This window comes from Labeo rohita, chromosome 3 (assembly GCF_022985175.1).
Source record: "Labeo rohita strain BAU-BD-2019 chromosome 3, IGBB_LRoh.1.0, whole genome shotgun sequence".
Lineage (NCBI taxonomy): Eukaryota > Metazoa > Chordata > Actinopteri > Cypriniformes > Cyprinidae > Labeo > Labeo rohita.
In genome coordinates this window covers 6,559,203-6,579,079 of record NC_066871.1, presented here as the reverse complement: position 1 = coordinate 6,579,079, position 19,877 = coordinate 6,559,203, and the positions used below count along the sequence as shown (strand labels likewise).

Below are 19,877 nucleotides of genomic sequence, written 5' to 3'. Positions count from 1 at the left end.
CCTAAACAGTTAAACTGCCTGCTGTTCTTCAGAAAAATCCTTCAGGTTCCACAAATTATTTGGGTTTTCAGCATTTTTGTGTATGTGAACCCTTTCCAGCAATGACTGTATGGTTTTGAGATCCATCTTTTCACACTGAGGACAACTGAGGGACTCATATGCAACTATTACAGAAGGTTCAAATGCTCACTGATGCTTCAGAAGGAAAAATGATGCATTAAGAGCCAGGGTGAAAACTTTTTGGAATCTGAAAATCAGAATTTGATCCCAGAACTTATTTCTGGGAAAATGCAAGTATCTTCAGTAGCTTCTGAAGGGCAGTACTAAATAAAAAAAAAAGTGATATTTAGGCAAAATAAGATAAATGTATATATATATCTTCATTCTGTTCAGAAGTTTTCACCCCCTCTTAATGCACCGTTTTCCTTTTGGAGCATCAGCGAGCATTTTAATCTTCTATAATAGTTGCATATGAGTCCCTCAGTTGTCCTCAGTGTGAAAACATGGATCTCAAATTCCACTATTATTTTCTCTTGTGGACTATATGTAAATGTCTTTATTGTGAAATAAACAATAACATGCATTTTGTATGAACCCTCTTATTTTGGTAAAATAAATAACATTTGTGTGTGTAAACTTTTGACCTCAACTGTATTTGACCAAAAATACAGTAGAAAACAGCAAAATTCTGAAATAATTCTACAATTTAAAATAATTCTATTTCTGTGATGGCAAGGCTGACTTTTCAGCATCATTACTCCAGTCTTTTGTTTGAATAATTTCTGAAGGATCATGAAGACTGGAGTAATGATACTGAAAATTCAGCTGTGCATCACAGGAATAAATTACATTTCTTAATATATTAAATTGTAATAATATTTCACAATATTGCGGTATTTACTGAAGTGTTACTGAAGTGTTACTGAAGTGTTGAAATTTGTGCAGACTTCTTAAGAAAACATTTAAAAATCTTAATTATTTTTAAAGTTTAGCCCAGATGTCAAAGACCACCAAAAAGGCTGTGCCTTTGGTTTAACAGAAGGAACAAATTGGTGGAATAACAACTACATTACTGAGTAATACACAGCCATACCTGACTATATATTTCTGCTACAATCTACAGTATTACACACAGAGACGTTCTTTTTAAGGTTCTGCAACCTCACATCTCCAACTGTTCGTATTTCATTCTAAACAGCTACTGCAATCTCAAATTGAGAAATAACTAAAAGAAGTGTGCTACATAAAGCTGTAATTTATATCACGGTGATTCTTCCTTGGTTTCCTCCTGACTGGTTTAGCTGTTCTGTCATGGACGACAAGGTGTTGTTGGAGGGTGACTTTCTGGGTGAAACCCTTTCCACAGGTTATACAAGTAAAGGGTCGTTCTCCTCTGTGGATGCGTTCGTGATTAGATAGGCTAACTTTCTGGGTGAAACTCCTTCCGCAGGTGACGCAACTAAAAGGTCTTTCTCCTCTGTGGATGCGTTCGTGAGCTTGTAAATTTCCTTTCTGGGAGAAGCCTTTTCCGCAAAAACTGCATTTATTGGGCCGTTCGCCTGTGTGGACTAAATAGTGAACCGAGAGATTGGTGTTTGAATGAAAACATCTCCCGCAGATCTCACACCGAAACTTTTCGTTTGGTTTCAACCTTGAAAATCGATGTTTTCTGAGACGGTTTTTAGAAGCGTTTTGTCGAACAAGCGCCTTCCCGCCGTCATAGCAGTTAAAGTTGTTTGGCGGCTTCTGTCCCCTGACTCTCTTTTCATAATGTTCTGTCGTAGTTGCGGCGTCCTCGTCCTCGTATATTTCCTCTGCTTCTTCATCCTCCTGAGCATCAGAGGGAAACTGGCCGTTGTGCTCTACTGAAAATTGGTTGAGTATACAGTGGCCATCAAATTCCAATGGATCTTCTATTGGTGCTATTAACTGGTCGACAGCTTCATCAGTAGAGTGTTTATCTGATGAATCGGAGGATGCGTTTTGTATTTCCGATATCTCTGAAAATTCACCAGACACAAAATGACCATCGAAACTTCTTGCTTCGGCCAGTGGCTCATATGCAGGAGATGGTAGCTGTCCTCTTGAAGCTTGAGGTGTTTTTGCTGTCGGAGTATTAAAAATTCAAATCATATCATTCTTTTAAGCATGATCCAAAATAATTTAATCTCACTAATTAAAGGATTATGTCACTTCCAGAATAAAAATGTCCTGATAATTTACTCACCCCTGTGTCATCCAAGATGTTCATGTCTTTCTTTCTTCAGTCGAAAAAAAATTAAGGTTTTTGAGGAAAACACAATTTTTCACCATATATTGGACTTCAATGGGGATCAACGAGTTGATGGTCCAATTTGCAGTTTCAATGCAACTTTAAAGGGCTCTACACGATCCCAGCTGAGGAATAATGCTCTTATCTAGCGATTTTTTTCTAAAAAAAAAAAAAAAAGACAATTCATATACTTTTTAACCACAAATGCTCATCTTGCACCAGCCCAACCTCATGCATTATGTAGTCACGTTGCAAAGGTCACATGTAGCATAGGCAGAAGTACCGACCCAGTGTTTACAAAGCAAATGTGCGAAAAAAGTCAAACGCCATTTACAAAAAGAGGTAAAACAACTATGTCGGACGATTTTGAAGTTGGAGGAGAAAATGAGATTTTTTCACCCTACCCTATCTTTTTGAATTGGAGTACACAGACAAAGAACTTGTGGTTAAAAAGTATATAAATTGTAATTTGTTTTTAGAAAATGACCGATCATTTCGCTTTTTTTTTTTTTTTTTTTTAATTTGGACCTTCAACCCATTGATCCCCATTGAAGTCCACTATATGGAGAAAAATCTTGGAAGGTTTTTCTCAAAAACCTTAATTTCTTTGCAACTAAAGAAAGAAAGACATGAACATTTTGGATGACATGGGGGTGAGTAAATGATCAGGAAATTTTTATTCTGAAAGTTCACTTCAATCCTTTAAAGATCTGCTAGAAAATTTTAAACATTACCTGTATACCCGGGATAAGTGTCCACTTCAAAACACTCCTCTTTGATTATGACCAGGTTGGAGTGCTCTTGTTCTTTGTGCTGCATGAGACAGAACGAGCAGATCATGTAAAACGAGAATACGTTTTTTTTTTTTTCATTTCATTTGCAGAAATAAGTTCTACAAGTCCAGAGTCATATTTGACAACCTTGAAAAAGATCTGGACCACTGATTCCCAATCGTGGTCCTGGAAAACCTGCAACACTGCACATTTTAGATGTCTCCCTAATTAATCACAACCGATTCAACTCATCAGTTCATTAGTAAAGACTCCAAAACATCAAATATGTGCATTAGACAAGAGAGACATCAAAAATGTGCAGTGTTCTTTGGGACCAGGATTGGGAATCACTGACGTAGACCAGTGCTTCCCAAACCAGTCCTGTAGGCCCTCCGACTGTACACATTTTGAATGCCTTCACCCCTGATTCAACTCATCAGCTCATTATTAGAGACTGCAAGATTTAATGTTGCATTCGACATAAAAATTTTGCTGCATTTTATGTAGAAATGATACATCGGCGTCTTGAACACACAACTTCCCAAATTGTAAATACGAACTTTGCAGGAGGGACTTGAATGCACCTTTTTTGGCCATATTTTTTAATTTTATGGGTCTGGCTTCTGGTCTTATCCGTGTCCAGCTATTTTTAGCTATATGAAACAGTTTGTTTTGCTCCTTGATATTGCAAATTGGTGTGTCTTACCATATTATTTTAACGTATTATTTTAATTCTGGTTTGTAGTGCAAACAGTTTTAGCATTTACTGCACATTGTTATTCTTCTCATTATTTGTCTATAGCGTCTAATGAACCAAAAGTCTCACCCATAGGCTTACTTCCACGTCGAGGAAAAGGTGGATAAGGGTGACATCCAAAATGTGCAGAGGTGGAGAGCCTCCAGGGCATGTTTGGAAACCACTGCTCTAGACAAGCCTATTAAAATCTGCCACACATACCAAGTTCATGGGTCCATAAAAAAATAAAATAAGACAGTACTAAAATTTCATTGTCAATTGTCATTGTCAAATTAAGCACACCCCTGAAAATGACTTTGAAACAATGACACAGAGTGGGCAGATGGTGCAGTAGGACAGCTCATTCTGTATTGTCATATGCCAAGTTCATGGGGCCATAAAAAAGTACTGTTAAAATGTTCCAAATTTGCATTTTGATAGCTTATTGCACTATCTATAAATCCAGTTTCCTATTTAATGCATGCTTTAAACATGCCTGAGAATCTACTTCAAAACTCGTCTGCAATTCTTTGCAACTTTGTTTTACACCTTTACACATGAAGATCATTCACATGCACATCTTTTGGGCATTATTTTAAATGAATGGATTCATCTCCCTAAGGGATAGCTTCTGAAACTTTAAGTGAATTAAGGCAACCTTATAAGGCGATACACTGTACAGGTCGACATCGATCGCTAGCTCATCTTCTCTAGACTCGTTCCTCCGATCCCACAAACTGGAACACCACTCCTTTCCAAATATCCCTTTGATGGAGGGCTGCGCTCCTGCAAGGAGTAAAACGTGCAGATACATTATCATAGTAGCGCACATGGGAACAACTGTCCGACAAACAAAACTATGAAGTAGAGATTATATTTACCATCATCGGTTTGAATGCAAATAGAGCGATATATTTTGGAGCCAGCGTGCGCTTCGTCCTTTGTGATGCGAGTGGCTTTCTTCTTGCCTTTCGCTGTCGAGACAAAGCATTTTGTCTTTCAGAACTGTATTTTCACTCATGACCCGAGTCAGTTCTTGTCGTAAAAACGCAAAATCGTTGTCTACAATTTTGCATATTTCTTCTATTGCCGTTTTTGTCATTATGTCCATTATGGAGCTTACTTGCAATCGAAACGATAGAGATTTTGACATCTTTTAAGACTCGCGATTTTTTTTGTTAGCATGCAAGAATAAGAAACACTGTCTAAAAAAATGTAAGGTCAGCCACCGAAAAAATTATTCCAAATTGTGCAAGTTGGTACTGTGCAAAAACCGGAAATAAAGTGTACCAAAAAAGCCCTTGGCTTTTATCTTGCCGCAGAAAAGCGTTAGCTTCCGGTTTGTGATAGACTTTCCACTGCATTCACACCCTCACACTATCCGTCCTATAAAGTTTCTGAAATCAGCTTTAGTGTGCCAAACAGATATAGATCGTAACACATTGCAAATTATAGTATTTACAAGCGGTGTACATCAGGATGATGCATTATTTCCTGCATTTGTCGAACTGTAAATGTTTTTTTCCTGCTAATATGGTTTTCTAACATTGCCCACAGTTTTCATAAGGAGGAGGCGAAAACAACAAACGTTCATAATAAAAAATAAAACATTTGTTAATAAAAAAAAAAAAAAAAACCTTCTCTCATTTATTGTTTATTATTGCAAAGAGGAAACATCAGTGCATTTGAAATACAAAGAAAGCAACAGGAAAAGCAAATGTGGAAAGTGCAAATCAGTACAATAGATCACAGTCCTTAAAGAGTTTTTTATTCCTACTATTATTTATGAGTTTAAGAGATTTTATAGTGTGGGAATTTTCAGCAAGAAAGACATCAGATCTAGACAAGGTGTTGAGAAATTTGAAATGTGAAAAAAAAAAAAAAAAATGCAATGTGAAAACAAAGTTAAACAGCATGGTTACTGCCAGAAAATAAAGCATATATATCTTAAGGGGGGAATTCTCTTACATTTTACCTGTTAGGCTTTGAAAAAAGCAAACATGGCACCACCAGCTTTTTAACAGCTTATGGTTAAATGCTGAAATAAATAAAGTTAGTTAATTAATTAATTAAATGACAGTAGCAAATTATAAAAGACTGGATTGCATTAACTGCATATTAACCACATATTTACTGTTTTATCACATCATTTTAAGGATTCCGCAATATTACCACTGGGTGTCAGTATGGCAGTACAAACAGGAGCTTCCCTGCACTGCACACTTTGGAGGTCTCTCTTATTTGTGAACCTGGACCACCAAACCAGTCATAATGGTCAGTTTTTTGAAACTGAGATTAATACATTATCTGAAAGCTGAATAAAGCTTTGCATTGACGTATAGTTTGTTATTATATGACAATATTTGGTCGAGATACAACTATTTAAAAATCTGGAATCTAAGCGTGAAAAAAAAAAAAAAAAAAAAAAAAAAAGAGAAAATCACCTTTAAAGCTGTCCAAACGAAGTTCTTAGCAATGCATATTACTAATCTAAAATTATATAAATATTTTTTTTTATATAAATAAAAAGTTTTAATGCATTTACGGTAGGAAATTTTCTAAATAACTTAATGGAACATGATCTTTACTTAATATCCTAATGAACGTATTGTTGGCTATTGCTACAAATATGCCGTGCGACATGGAATAAAAAGACTGCCATAACTTGTTATTATAAATAATAGTGCTACTTACGACTGTGGTCGTATTTAACCTAGCTGAATTAACTCATTAACTCATATGGAGTTCTCCATTACCTAGTTGTGTGCCAATACAAGAGACTCCAAACTACTCTGTTCTATAAACTAAAGTTAATAGATGGTAAAGATACATACGAACAATATTAATTAAGATATTAGCCTAATATTTCACCTACCTGACTGGAAATGATGAGAAAAAACATGAATGTTGTCATGATTCTTGCCCTGGAATTCCTGGTTCAGTTTGGCCAACCACAAACGCCTTTTGTTCCTCAGACAGTTTTTTGCACTCTTCTTCTTGATTTGTTATAACTTTTGGCAGTTTATAGTACTCCAAATGTTTTTTCCGGTCTGACTGATTAGTACAGCACAAAACATGACAATAACTGACCATTTTCAGCAGCGATAATCAGCAAAATCTGCATGTTTTGTTTGGTTCAGTGGCATTGCGCTGTATGTCGACGCACTAACCATGTGGCTAATGGCACCGACACCTAAACCTTAAATGCAAAAAGGAATGGCGGTGACTTCCTGCAAACTACGTTAAAATTGGCAAGTGTACTTGGAGGAAAAATGTTTTTAGACAGAGTGTGGTCAAAAGAAATATTGATTTAATTTAGTGAACAGAAAAACCGACAAATAAAAAGTATGTTTTACAAGTGCCTAGAACTTTTCACAGCATATCTGGGTGTAGAACTTCCCTGAGACTCATTCAAGTGTCCAGCTCTTAAAGAAATGGAGGCTGAAACCCTTTTCCTAGATGATGAGTCTCTGTGCTTTGCAGAAAGGGTTTTCAATGTCCTAGTGCCTCCCATAAGGACATGGCTTTTACAGTCTTTCACAGATCTGGGAGACACACAAAGCTCTAATGTCCTCTTTTCACAGTAAAGAATATGTGAGCAGCATGGCAAGCAGCCTGTCTGTCTTCTGCATTGGGGACCCCTTGTTGAAGGCATTGCCTCAAATCAGGGAGCCAAATAATCAGAGTGTATCACTGAGGTGTGATGGAAATTCACTGCATTGCACATCATTTTCAGAATTCATACAAAAAAGATCATTTTTATATATGTCGTAGATCAAGATGCTGAGGTCTACGACAATTTCCAAAGCACACCATAATCCAACTAACAGAAATGATTAATAGCAACAAACTGCTGTCTTCACATCAGAGCTCAATATAGATCTGTGTTTGTGTCATTTACGTCCAGAAGTCAAGTCTAAAGGTCAAATGTCTGGAGCATGAAAAGGCATATAACACTTAGGACATTCAGCTTGTATCATTGTAGAAAATGGAGGGCGATTCGGCGCTCTTAGAGGAAGACCCTTCTTGTTCGGTGTGTGAAGAAGTTTTCAGTGTTCCAGTGGTCCTCTGCTGTATTTCATGCGGGTGCAGCTTCTGTGAAATTTGCTGTCAGCAGCTGTGGGAGACGCAATGTCCCTTTTGCCGAAAAGAGGCCTCTGGATCTCATCTGAGAAGGTTCAGGGAGCAAAGAATGAAGGTATTAAATACAGCACGGCTCAATAATAAATGTGCAATTAAGGCCGCATTAAATTGCTCCAGCCTATCCTGCTGAATAATGCATGAAAACTATTACTATCTTGTGTAATCTCACTTCTAATTAGCAAAATAAATTTAGGTCCGGTCCTTTTCACTCAGTGTGTCAACAACCAGTTTACAGTTTACTGCACTTTGGTATTCTTTGTTATAAAATTAGGAATATTTTATATATTCCTCCATTTACTTATAGTTCATAATAAATCAGAAGTCTCGCATTTACAGAAATTAGCTTACTTCCATGTTGCAAACTTGATAGATAGAGTCTGGTGGTGAAAATGTTACAAAGCCATTTCTAAGCCTCCACTGAACCAAAAGTCAAATTGTCCAAATGTATACACAGTTTGCAATAGTCAATCTTAAATAGTTTAAAGTGGTCATGACATGAGAAATTGAACCTGCCTTGATCTTTTGGCATAAAAAAGGTTTTTCTTACCATTAAAACATCCCACAGGTTTTATAGCTTAAAACGTCCTTCTCATTATAAACAAAGCATTTATTTAATCAAGCTCAAAAAAACAGCTCGTTTGGATCTGAGGTGCAAGGTGACGTCACAAACAAATGCACAAACATTTGCATAAACACTGCCTCCAGAGCAAGATATCGACGAATAGTCTGCTTCTTACCATAGACCTCGCCCACTGCCATTCATTCGCTTCACTTGATTATGCTGAATGCGAGTGTTGTGTCATGTTGCGTCAAAAACAAAAAGGGGACTGAGCTGCAAACAGTGATTCCTGGTATTCAAGCATTTTAAGGCATTTAAGCACATATGAAAAAGACATTTAGCAAGCCTGTAACCACCTAAATCAATGATTTAAAAAACATTTTTAGCAAATCCAGGTAATTTACCACAGAAATATTTTGTAACATTTATGTCTGTTATAGCACCAGCTGTGGTCTGATCTCCTTAAAACTTTGCATGCTTGTTTAGAATCAGCTGTCACATGTGCTTACCAAGTTTAGTAAAGTTTTGAGTTTTCCTTTAGGCTTTGTAAGATTTTGGGTATATTTGGATAGGCCCCTTTACTAAACAACCCGTTATAACTTCCCAAAAGGTAAATTTCAACATTTTTTGATAATTATTGTTCTAGAGAGTCCAGAGAATTACATTGCAGTGGTTTTCCAGATTGAGCAACTAGTTTGTAAAAGTAGGTTTTTACATCTTCTCAGTCATTTAACAAACAATTTGATTGACAGCAGTGGTTCTAGAGCCAAAGTTGTCCAGAATGAGGCCTCATTAAAAAAACGCAGAATTGTTTACGGGCTTGAAAAATGCAATATAACCCTCCCAATATAACAACTGCATTAAACTATTAAACTATTAAACTATTAAACTGCATTTTGGAAGTTCAAAATCGGGGCACCATATCAGTCCATTATATGGAGAAAAATGCAGAAATGTTTTCCTCAACAAAACATAATTTCTTTACGACTGAAGAAAGAAAGACCTGAACATCGTGGATGACAAGGGGGTGAGTAAATTATTTCTAAATTGTTGTTCTGGAAGTGGACTCCTCCTTTAAGCTGTTAGTTTATAGCTTATCTTGCAAAGAATGGTCGTCCTGCCAAAATTTGACCAAGAGGAAGGCAAAAAATAATTCTGAGTCACCAAAAACCCTAGAGCAACTTCTACAGATCTTCAACCCTCTCTTGCCTTTTTCATAAAAATAACTGGTCAAAAACAGTGGTACTAGTTTGATGGTTTGGAAATGTTTAGCTGCATCAGTACCTGGATATCTTGACATCATATAAATTCTGCTCTGTACCAGAAGATTATTCAGGAGAATGTAAAGATGCCTGTTTCTTAACTTAAGATGAAGCCCGGCTGGGACGTGCTCCAAAACAATGATCCCTAAAGAAAACTCAACTTCTGTCCAGTCACATTCCAGAATTAAACCCCAACAAAGTGTGGTTGAAGTGGGAAGATCTGAAAGGCACAGTTCACGCTTCAACACCTACAAATGTCACTGAGCTGAAGCAGCTCTGCAAGCAGGAGTGAGCCAAAATTCCTCTATTATAAATAACTACAGGAAACATTTGGTAGCAGTTATTGCTGCTAATGGGGGTGCAACCAGATACTGGTCACACCTCCATTAACAGCATTAACTGCATATAGCGCTGAATGTTTTATAAACACCTTTAATGGATGCATGAAAGATTTAACTTGTTGTGTTGTTGTTTATGGATAAAGATCTGATGATAAATCAGAAGGGGGCAAAAACTTGTTCTCACCACTGTTCTGGACAGTTTTCTGTTTATTTCTCCTGCCTTTTGAATTTTTCTCATGAGATGGCACACATACCTCCTCTTACGTCAGCGTCAGGGTCAAATCACTCTCCGGGAGCTTATTGTTACAAATGTGACGTTTTGGCATTCATCAGAAGATATCATGTGTCGGTCTAGACCTTGTGATGTATATTCCAAGTAAATACTGGAGCCAATCAGAAGACAGATCTCCTGAGGGTAATCTTAAGCAGGAGGGAGGGCATAGAATCCCCTTGTGACCCAACTCGGGCAGTGAAGGGCTCAAAGGAGCAATGGCCACCAAGCAGTCACATCTCGCAGAAGACCTGTCATGCCCCATCTGTGGAAGTATCCTGCAAAAACCCGTAGTGCTGTTTTGCAGACATCGCTTCTGCAAAGTTTGTCTGGAGAGCCTGTGGAATAGTGGAGGATCTTGCGAATGCCCCCTCTGCTGTCAGCCATCATCTATGGGGGAGCTCATAGTCAACACCACGCTTGAGAAGACCTGCGAGGGTTTTCTGGAGCGCCGCAAAAACGACCCTCTTGCGTGCAAGGAGCATGGTGAGACCTTGTCACTGTTTTGCTTGGAGGACTTGGAACCCACTTGTAGCAAATGCAAGTCCTCTGCCAACCATAAGGGTCACAGGTTATATCCCTTAAATGAAGCTTCACATGACTGTAAGGTATGTATGCAGTGTTGATTCCAATCTACAGTTTTAACAGTTGTTCTGTCAATTCAAGGATTAGAAGGAAAACAAAAACTTTTTATGAGAATAAAAAACCATTTGGATAACCGTTCCTTCTATTTAGGACTTTGGAAATTGTTATTTATGGATTCTGGGCTGGGTTCATTATCAGACTATTAATAGCGGTATGCTAGGATTTAGGCCTCCTGGTAGGACTGAAACCAGATGCCCATGTGCTTAGTTTAGAGTTGATGAAAGAATACTCTAGTATCTAAAAAAAATCTCCTCAAAAGAATCTAAAAATCTTTTAAGGCCAAGACCAAGGATGGATTAGGGTTACAAGGCCATTCTACACTCCAGTGAGTTAAAAAGGGAAACAAGACGTTATCGTATCTTGTTTCACTTTTGGTTTCACTAAAATGTCAGAATTATTATCTCATAATTTTGGCCTGGTCTCAGAAGCTTAAATAGGATTGATGGCAATCCATCCAGGGTGTTTCCCTGCCTACAGACCAAGATGCTTGGATAGACATCAGACGCTCCCACAATCTTATACTGGACAAGCAGTTTGGAAAATGGATAGACAGATATACATCTCGCAATTATGCTTGAACAACTGTACAGTGTCAAAAGTAAAGGTTCCAAATTGGAGGGTTTTGCAGTGATGCCATAGAAGAACCAATTTAGAACTTTCTAGTGTGAAGAACATTTTAATAAAGAACATTTGTTCAATGAAGAGTTTAAGTTTTTTTGTGTTTTTTTGGTATGAATGCGCTAGCCTTAAGGTTATCTGTAAGATAGTTTGCACCAAAACAATATGAATCAGACACAGTCTGCTCCGGTCCATAGACACGATAGCACGGATCAGTATTGCCAGATTGGAAATGTCCAAGTATCGATCCAGAAGCTCAAAATTATCGTATTTGGAAGAAGATTATCGAGACCAACAGCTTTTTGACACAACCTGCAAACTACCACAATAAATTACTAGGCTATCTTAGTGGGAAGGTCAAAACTCCACCTCTGAGTCGCTGTCATCAGAAGCTTGTATGTTGCCAGATGTTGAGGGGGTCTGTTTGCGGTACAGATTTGATGTCGTCATGGACCGCAACATAGTGCTAGCTGGCTTAAGAGCAGGGCATGTTAGACGTAGGATCCACAGCTAGATCAATTAGTATAGAAGCCTTATGATTACAATGACCAAGTGTCAAAAAATTCTGAAATTATTATACATTTTGGGATTTTTTAAATTGTTGATCATACAGAGATCAAAATTATTATACAAATACGATAATTACCGTATGTCTGGCAACACTGGAGTGGATCGCATGTGTCGCAGACCATAAAATGTATCGGACCCTTTTGAATTCTAAACAGAATGCAGAGTTTAGCTCCAACCCTAAATAAACACACCGGAACCAGCTAATCAAGCTGTTGCTAGGCATACTAGAAACTTCTTGGCAGGTTGAGGCAAGTTAGAGCTAAACTCTGCAGGACACTGGTTAGACAAACACTGATCGAGTTTGGGCACCCCTGGGTTAGACAAAAGCCTCCTTCAGACTGTCAGAACAAATCAGAATTTTATGCAAATCCAATGATATTTAGAGAACGGCAACAAACTACATGAAATCCGATTTGTGTAAATCCGTTTCAAGCTACATTCATATGTGGTTTGGAATCCTATTCAAATCACATTCCTGGAAATCCGTTTCAGTCAGATGAGATTTAGAGTAGCTTTTTCACGTTTTCACACCATGTAAAACGTAAACACGTCAGATGTTTTTGTGAAGGACATAATAAACGTCTTTGCAGGAACAAGCTTGTTGTTGCGAACTGCAAGTCAAGCGGGGAAAGACAATATACTGCAAGTATATTGCTTCCTGCGTTTCTGCAGCTGCCTCATAAAACGAAATATAATCCAGCGCGACAACAACACATTGTAATGTCGTAAGACAGCATCTGTGCAAACTGTGCAAACAAATAACACAACGGCATTGCCATTGAAACCAACGCACATTCTGTAAAACGAAAGAGCACTTATGGACACTCAAGTCGGATATGAACAGCTGCGATACACTGTGTGGACAGCCAGTTATTCAAATCGGATTCCATCCGGATATGCACAAAATCGGATTTGAGCTGTCTGAAAGAGGCTAAACAAAGTATAGAAGACAGAAATGACAATTTTCAAACTACACATCTTCAGCATGTTTATGATAACTGTTTTGCGTTTGGTAACAAATTGGTCTTGAATCTAAACAGTGCAAATAGTTTTACCATTTATTCTTCTCATTATAGCGGCTATAATGAACCGGAAGTCTCACCCATAAGTTTATCCCTGGTGAAAAAACCAGCATATGCTGGTAGGTATGTTTTGATGCTGGTTTAAGCTGGTCCTTTGCTGGTTTATGCTGGTCCTTTGCTGGTTCATGCTGGTCCTTGACCAGCAACATGACCAGCAAAAACCAGCAAAGGACCAGCTTAAACCAGCATCAAAACATACCTACCAGCATATGCTGTTTTTTTCACCAGGGTTCTTTCTCATTGAGGAAAAAGGTGGATAGATTCTCATAATTCTAATCCCAATGGTCTGGACTATAACTCATCCTTGGTCAGGACTATTAACTCTAATGCTTTTCCCCCCCTAATGGACCCTTTTCACACTTCCAGGTTTGTAAAACTGAAGTAAACTAGTTTTACTTTTGAAGTAAACTTCTCTAGAGTTAAGAGGGCATAGTAAATGTTAGTTTTTGCATACTATTTCTCTCAGAAGCAAAAATAAATAAAAAATACTATTGCATTTCCATGAATTTCCAAAGGAAAGGAAAAATATAATGAGAAAGATTGAATTTACAGTTAATGCCAGGGTAATATATCAAAAACTGTTATAAATGTACATTAAGTAATTAAAAAAGCCATTACAGTCTGTGAAAAGTCCATTCTTCTTGTGGATGCTGGTGCCTTCATGTTTTGCTATTGTTTTTGTCCCAAAGATATTTGACAGAGAAGTTCAAAAAAGTTTGGGCCTCTCTAAATGAATAACTGTGTGTGTGTTGCATTATGGGCACATCTAGTAATTACTAATTCTTTTTTTGTGTGTTATCATTTGTATATTGACTCTAGGAGGAACTCAAAAATGCTTTGAAACCACTTCAGGAAAAAATGAAGCTCTTCCACAAAGCAAAACTCACTTGTGAGCAAACGATAGATCATATTAAGGTATTTTCATTTTGGATTCCTTTGTTCACCTGATTAAAGGTTCAAACTCGTGGGCACCATAGAAGTCCACTATATGGAGTGAAATCCTGAAAAGTTTTCCTCAAAAAAATATAATTTCTTTACAACTGAAGGAAGAAAGACATGAACATCTTGGATGACAAGGGGATGAATCAATTATCTGTAAATTTTTGTTCTGGAAGTGAACTTCTGCTTTAATCAGGTGAACAATTGTAGAAAGAGACAATGAATTTTCCACTTCAGAAAAAGTAAATGATAACGTTCTCATTACAGAGTCAGGCAGAAAACACAGAGAGGAAGATACGAGAGGAGTTTGAGGCGCTGCACCAGTTCCTGCGAGACGAGGAAGCGTCCAGACTTTCCATGCTAAAGCAAGAGAAGGAGGAGAAGAGGCAGATGATGAACGATAAGATTGAAGATTTGGAGAATGACATCACTTCACTTAGCAACATTATAAGAACTGTTGAACAGGAGATGAGATCTCAGGATGTACCGTTCCTCAAGGTGAACATTTGTATGGGAATGACTTAAAAACACAACTTACAATTCACATGTTGCACTTTTAGTGATCTGTTATTTTTTTTATTTAACCTAGAATTATAAAGACACCATAAAGAGGTATAGATCCTTTCTGTTATCAATTTAATACAAATTTTTAAATCAAAAGTATAGTTTACTAGACCTAGACACAGAATAACTCTGTATTCTTTGCTGTATTGACAGAACCTGGCGTATTCCACAGGATCCAGAGATGATAACAGGTTCACTACTTGATGTAGCCAAACATCTGGGATCATTAAAGTTTAAAGTCTGGGAAAGAATGATGGAAATCATTCAATATAGTGAGTATATTCTGTATCAAACTCTAAGTCGTTTGTACCATTTACATGTTTATTATTAGTTAGTTTTAAAATACTGTTAAATAATGTCTAGATCAAATTTAACTAAAAGCTATATCATTACTTTGTATTTTTTCTCCAAAGACTAAACATAAACAATATACTATTGCAATATAAAAAATAACTCAATCACATTATGCAATAATAAATACTAAAACAAACACATTTATAAAAATACATATAAATTGTAAACTGTATTTGCAAGGCAGTAATATGTATTTAATATGTATATGTATTTTAATACATATTTGAATTTTTGCTTTTTAAATTCATGCTGATTTTAATAAAAATGCATCACAGTAATGATAATTTGAGGGGGACATGTGTTTAATTGTCATGAAAATAATGCCAGTAATGTCACAATTCAATAATATCTATTAATTATATACTAAAAAAATATACTGAAATGACCTGGACATTTCCTTATGAGATTCATTCACTTTATATTGAAACTTAAAACTATGGAAGCTCGTTTTTGCCACTGAATAAAAGATGGGGAATAAAAAGGTAACTCGCAATTAGGTGAAATAAACTCACAATTGCAAGACAAACCTGCAATGAACTCGCATTTCTGACTTTATTTCTCAGACTTGCAAGAAAAGACAGAGTTTATATCACGCAATTTGACTTTAGAACTGGCAAATGTGAGTTTATATCTCACAATTCTGATGTTATTACTCACAATTGCAAGTTTATATCTCACAATTCTGAGAAAAAAGGTCAGAACTGTGAGATGCAAACTCGCATTCGCAAAAAAAACCCTGAATTGTGAGAAACTTGTAATTCTGCAAAATAAACACAATAAACATAATTCTCACAATTCTGACTTCATTTCTCAGTATTACGAATTTTTTGCTGAATTGTGAGTTTGTATCTCGCAATTGTGACTTTTTTTTACTCAGAATTGTGAGTTTATATCTTGCAATTCTTACATTTTTACCAGTCCTTTTTCTCCCTCAAAATTGGACTTTGTATCCTACAATTCTGAGAAAAAAGACTGAATTGCGAAAAAAAGTCAGAATTGCGAGAAAAAAATTGCAAGATGCAAACTCGATTTGCAAGAAAAAATTCAGAATTGTGAGTTTATATCATGCAGTTCTGACGTTATAACTCACAATTGTGAGTTATAAAGAGTTTATAGCTGACAATTCTGAAAAAGTCTGAATTGAGAGCAAAAAGTCTGAACTGCAAGATGCAAACTTACATTTGCAAAAAAAAAAAAAAAGTCAGAATTATGAGTTTATATCGTGCAATTACGTTTTTATAGCTTGCAACTGCAAGTTTACATCGTGCAATTCTGATATTACTACTTGCAATTAGAAGTTTATATGTGACAATTTAGAGAGAAAAAAATCTTAATTGTGACATAAGTCACAAAAACCTTGTTAAAATTGTAAATTGTATTCAGTGGTGGAAACAGGCTTCCATATACAGCAACTGTATGTAGTTTTGTGTATTTGCAGTTAAGTGATTGGCATTGACTGTAGTAAATAACAGTGGACACGTGCAGTAAAGCAATTTGCCCTTTTCACCAAACTTACAGGGTTGGTCCAAATACCAACAACCGAGGTCTTGGCCACTTGTGTGCTTGTGCAGGCAACAGGAAGTTAGTGTGCAAAACAGTCCCAGGTCTTAAAAACTCCAAAATGCACACTAGATTCATACTATCCAGAGTGATATTTGAGGATAAGCTTATTCCATCATGCACCATGTTTTGGAAAAAAAAATTGTGAGACTTCTTGCGAGATGTCACAGAAACCTTTCCAATGTAAGTAAAATATGAATAAAAATTTCATATTACATGTAATTTGGTAGTAAAACAAAGTATTGCACATTTTATTGGCGCAAAGATGAGTGTTTATTTTGTACAATATTTGCAACAGCTTTTATAACTTATTTAGACTAAATTGCTGCATAATTACTAAATTTTGTCTGTTGTAGAAATGCCGAATAGACATTAATACATTTATTTTAAATTGCAAAACATCGAAAAATCAAAATAAAGCTCTGTACACACTTGCATTTTTACAACACTGTAAGTATGTCCCATTAGGTAATAAACACTTCAAATTCAGGAAATACGTCATGCAAGTAGACAAGTGGTCTACTGCAAAGACTGCAAATGTTGGTATTTGAATAACCTCACATACTTCCAGAACAGACAGGACGTTTGGGAAAAAAACAGAAATCTTATTAGAAGTCACTGTACCACCAAAATGATTTTGAAACTGATATTTCAAGGTAAAAAATGTACACACAGTTGCTTTAAAGACACAACATTAGTATTTTACCTTTTAAACTATTCCTTTGCTGCAGCTCCAGTGACTCTTGATCCAAACACCGCGGCAAGCTGCTTCCTCCTGTCAGAGGATCTGACTACAATACAGTGCTGTTCCCAGACATTTAAACTTCCAGAAAACCCTGAGCGGTTCGATATAGGTGCAGAGGTGCTGGGCTACGAATGCTTTAGCTCTGGGCGACACAGCTGGGAAGTGGAGGTCAAAAACAACACCTACTGGGTCATTGGAGTTGCAAGCGGATCCATCAGCCGCAAAGGAAAGCACGTGTTGACCCCTGCAGAGGGATTCTGGACCATCAGGCTACGAAACGGAGAATATAAAGCCTGTACTGCCCCATGGTCCCCGCTCACTATGACTAAGGAGCCACAGGTGGTGAGGGTTGTACTGGACATGAACAGGTCCAGGGTGACTTTCTACGACCCACGAGAGAGAACGCCTCTATTCACCTACACGGACATCAGCACTCTGAGAGCATTCCCATACTTTTGCAGTGCCTGTAAGGAACATCCATTAAAAGTGCTGCCAGGGTGGATCTCTATTAAGACAGACTGATGTAAAGAACAGTCCCTCTCAGCATTTCTTTCCTCAGCAAGTCTCACCTCTCACGTTACACATGTGGGTGAGCTAGGATGGAAATAACCACCAGTTACACTTGTTTTGGATTTTAAAAACCTGATATTTAATCTGGACAGATGACGGCGTTTTAGTGCCACGTAAAAAAAAAAAAAAAATCTAACATTACGAGATTAAAGTCAAAATATTATGAGAATAAAGTCAAAATGTTTCAAGAAAAAGGTCCAAATCTTTTGAGAATAAAGTCAAACTGTTTCGAGAATAAAGTAGGAATGTTTTGAGAATAAAGTCAAACTGTTTCGAGTATAAGGTCGGAATGTTTCGAGAATAAAGTCAAAATGTGCGAGAATGAAGTCAGAATTTTTTGAGAATAAAATCGGAATGTTTCGAGAATAAAGTCGGAATGTTTTGAGAATAAGGTCAGAATGTTTTGAGAATAAAGTCGGAATGTTTTGAGAATAATGTCAAACTGTTTCGAGAATAAGGTTGAACTGTTTCAAAAATAAGGGCGAACTATTTCAAGAATAAAGTCGGAATGTTTTGAGAATAAAGTCAAAATGTGCGCGAATAAAGTCGGAATGGTTTGAGAATAAAGTCGAACTGTTTTAGGTATAAGGTTGGAATGTTTCAAGAATAAAGTCTAACTGTTTTGAGAATAAAGTCGGAATGTTTTGAGAATAATGTCAAACTGTTTCGAGAATGAGGTTGAACTGTTTCAAAAATAAGGTCAAACTGTTTTGAGAATAAAGTCGGAATGTTTTGAGAATAAAGTCAAAATGTGCGAGAATAAAGTCAGGATGGTTTGAGAATAAAGTCGAACTGTTTCAAGTATAAGGTCGGAATGTTTCAAGAATAAGGTCAAAATGTTTCAAGAATAAAGTCAAACTGTTTCGAGAATAAAGTAGAAATTACGAGAATAAAGTAGAATAAAGTAGAAATTACAAGAATGAAGTCGAAATGTTTCGAGAATAAAGTCGAAATGTTTTGAGAATAAAGTAGAAATTACGAGAATAAAGTAAATTACAAGAATGAAGACAAAATGTTTCGAGAATAAAGTTGAAATGTTTCGAGAATAAAGTAGAAATTATGAGAATAAAGTTGAAATGCTTTGAGAACAAAGTTGAAAAGTTACGAGAATAAAATATAAACGTTTTGAGAATTTAAGTTGTAAAAATTAAATGAAATTAAATATTTTGAGAGTATAACATGCAAATGACCTGGATTGAGTCATAATTTTGACTTTATTCTTGAAAAATTTCAACTTTATTCTCATAATATTTTGACTTTATTCTTGTAGTATTTTAACTTTATTCTCATAGTATTTCGACTTTATTCTCGTAATATTATGACTTTAATCTCGTAATCTTAGAATTTAATGTTTTTTAATGTGGCACTAAAATGCTGTTGTATGACAGATAAGTGAATGTCAGCAAAACTGTCAAGAAATGCCCAGGTCACATTTTACTTAAAGGAGAAGTTCACATCCAGAATGAACATGTCCTGATAATTTACTCACCCCCATGTCATCCAAGATGATCTTGTCTTTCTTTCTTCAGTCAAAAAGAAATTAAGGCTTTTGAGGAAAACATTCCAGGATTTTTTTCCATAAAGTGGACTTCAATGGGGATTAGTGGGTTGAAGGTCCAAATTGCAGTTTCAATGCAGCTTCAAAGGGCTCTACTTGATCCCAGCTGAGGAATAAGAGTCTTGTCTAGCAAAATGATCAGACATTTTCTAACAAAATAATAAAATGTATATACTTCTTAACCACAAGTGCTCATCTTTCACTAGCTCTGCGATGCATGTCCATGACTTCACGGATCTTTACGTTGGAAAGGTCACACGAGGTTAGTTCTTTGGCTGTGTACTTTGGTTCAAAAAGTTAAGGTAGAAAGAAAAA

The 19,877-nt window shown here is 36.5% G+C and overlaps 2 protein-coding genes across 3 annotated transcripts; one reads left to right on the top strand and one right to left on the bottom strand.

The window, feature by feature from the left end:
• Positions 1-284: 284 nt before the first annotated feature.
• On the bottom strand, positions 285-4,883 carry LOC127158404 (zinc finger protein 732). Its single transcript, XM_051101547.1, has 5 exons — positions 4,872-4,883; positions 4,663-4,777; positions 4,440-4,567; positions 3,007-3,085; positions 285-2,105 (listed from the first exon to the last, which is right to left on the bottom strand). The coding sequence occupies exons 1-5, from the start codon at positions 4,881-4,883 to the stop codon at positions 1,240-1,242; spliced, it is 1,200 nt and encodes a 399-aa protein (XP_050957504.1). The 3' UTR covers positions 285-1,239.
• Positions 4,884-7,727: 2,844 nt separating this feature from the next.
• On the top strand, positions 7,728-18,908 carry trim35-13 (tripartite motif containing 35-13). 2 transcript variants are annotated; one of them, XM_051106332.1, is made up of 6 exons: positions 7,728-7,979; positions 14,092-14,187; positions 14,479-14,709; positions 14,801-14,823; positions 14,929-15,047; positions 17,421-18,908. In XM_051106332.1, exons 1-6 carry the CDS (start codon positions 7,770-7,772, stop codon positions 17,954-17,956), a joined length of 1,215 nt encoding a protein of 404 aa, XP_050962289.1. In that variant the 5' UTR covers positions 7,728-7,769; the 3' UTR covers positions 17,957-18,908. The 2 variants fall into 2 exon arrangements, with proteins under 2 accessions (XP_050962289.1, XP_050962288.1); XM_051106331.1 differs by lacking the exon at positions 7,728-7,979 and adding an exon at positions 8,061-10,965.
• Positions 18,909-19,877: the final 969 nt, after the last annotated feature.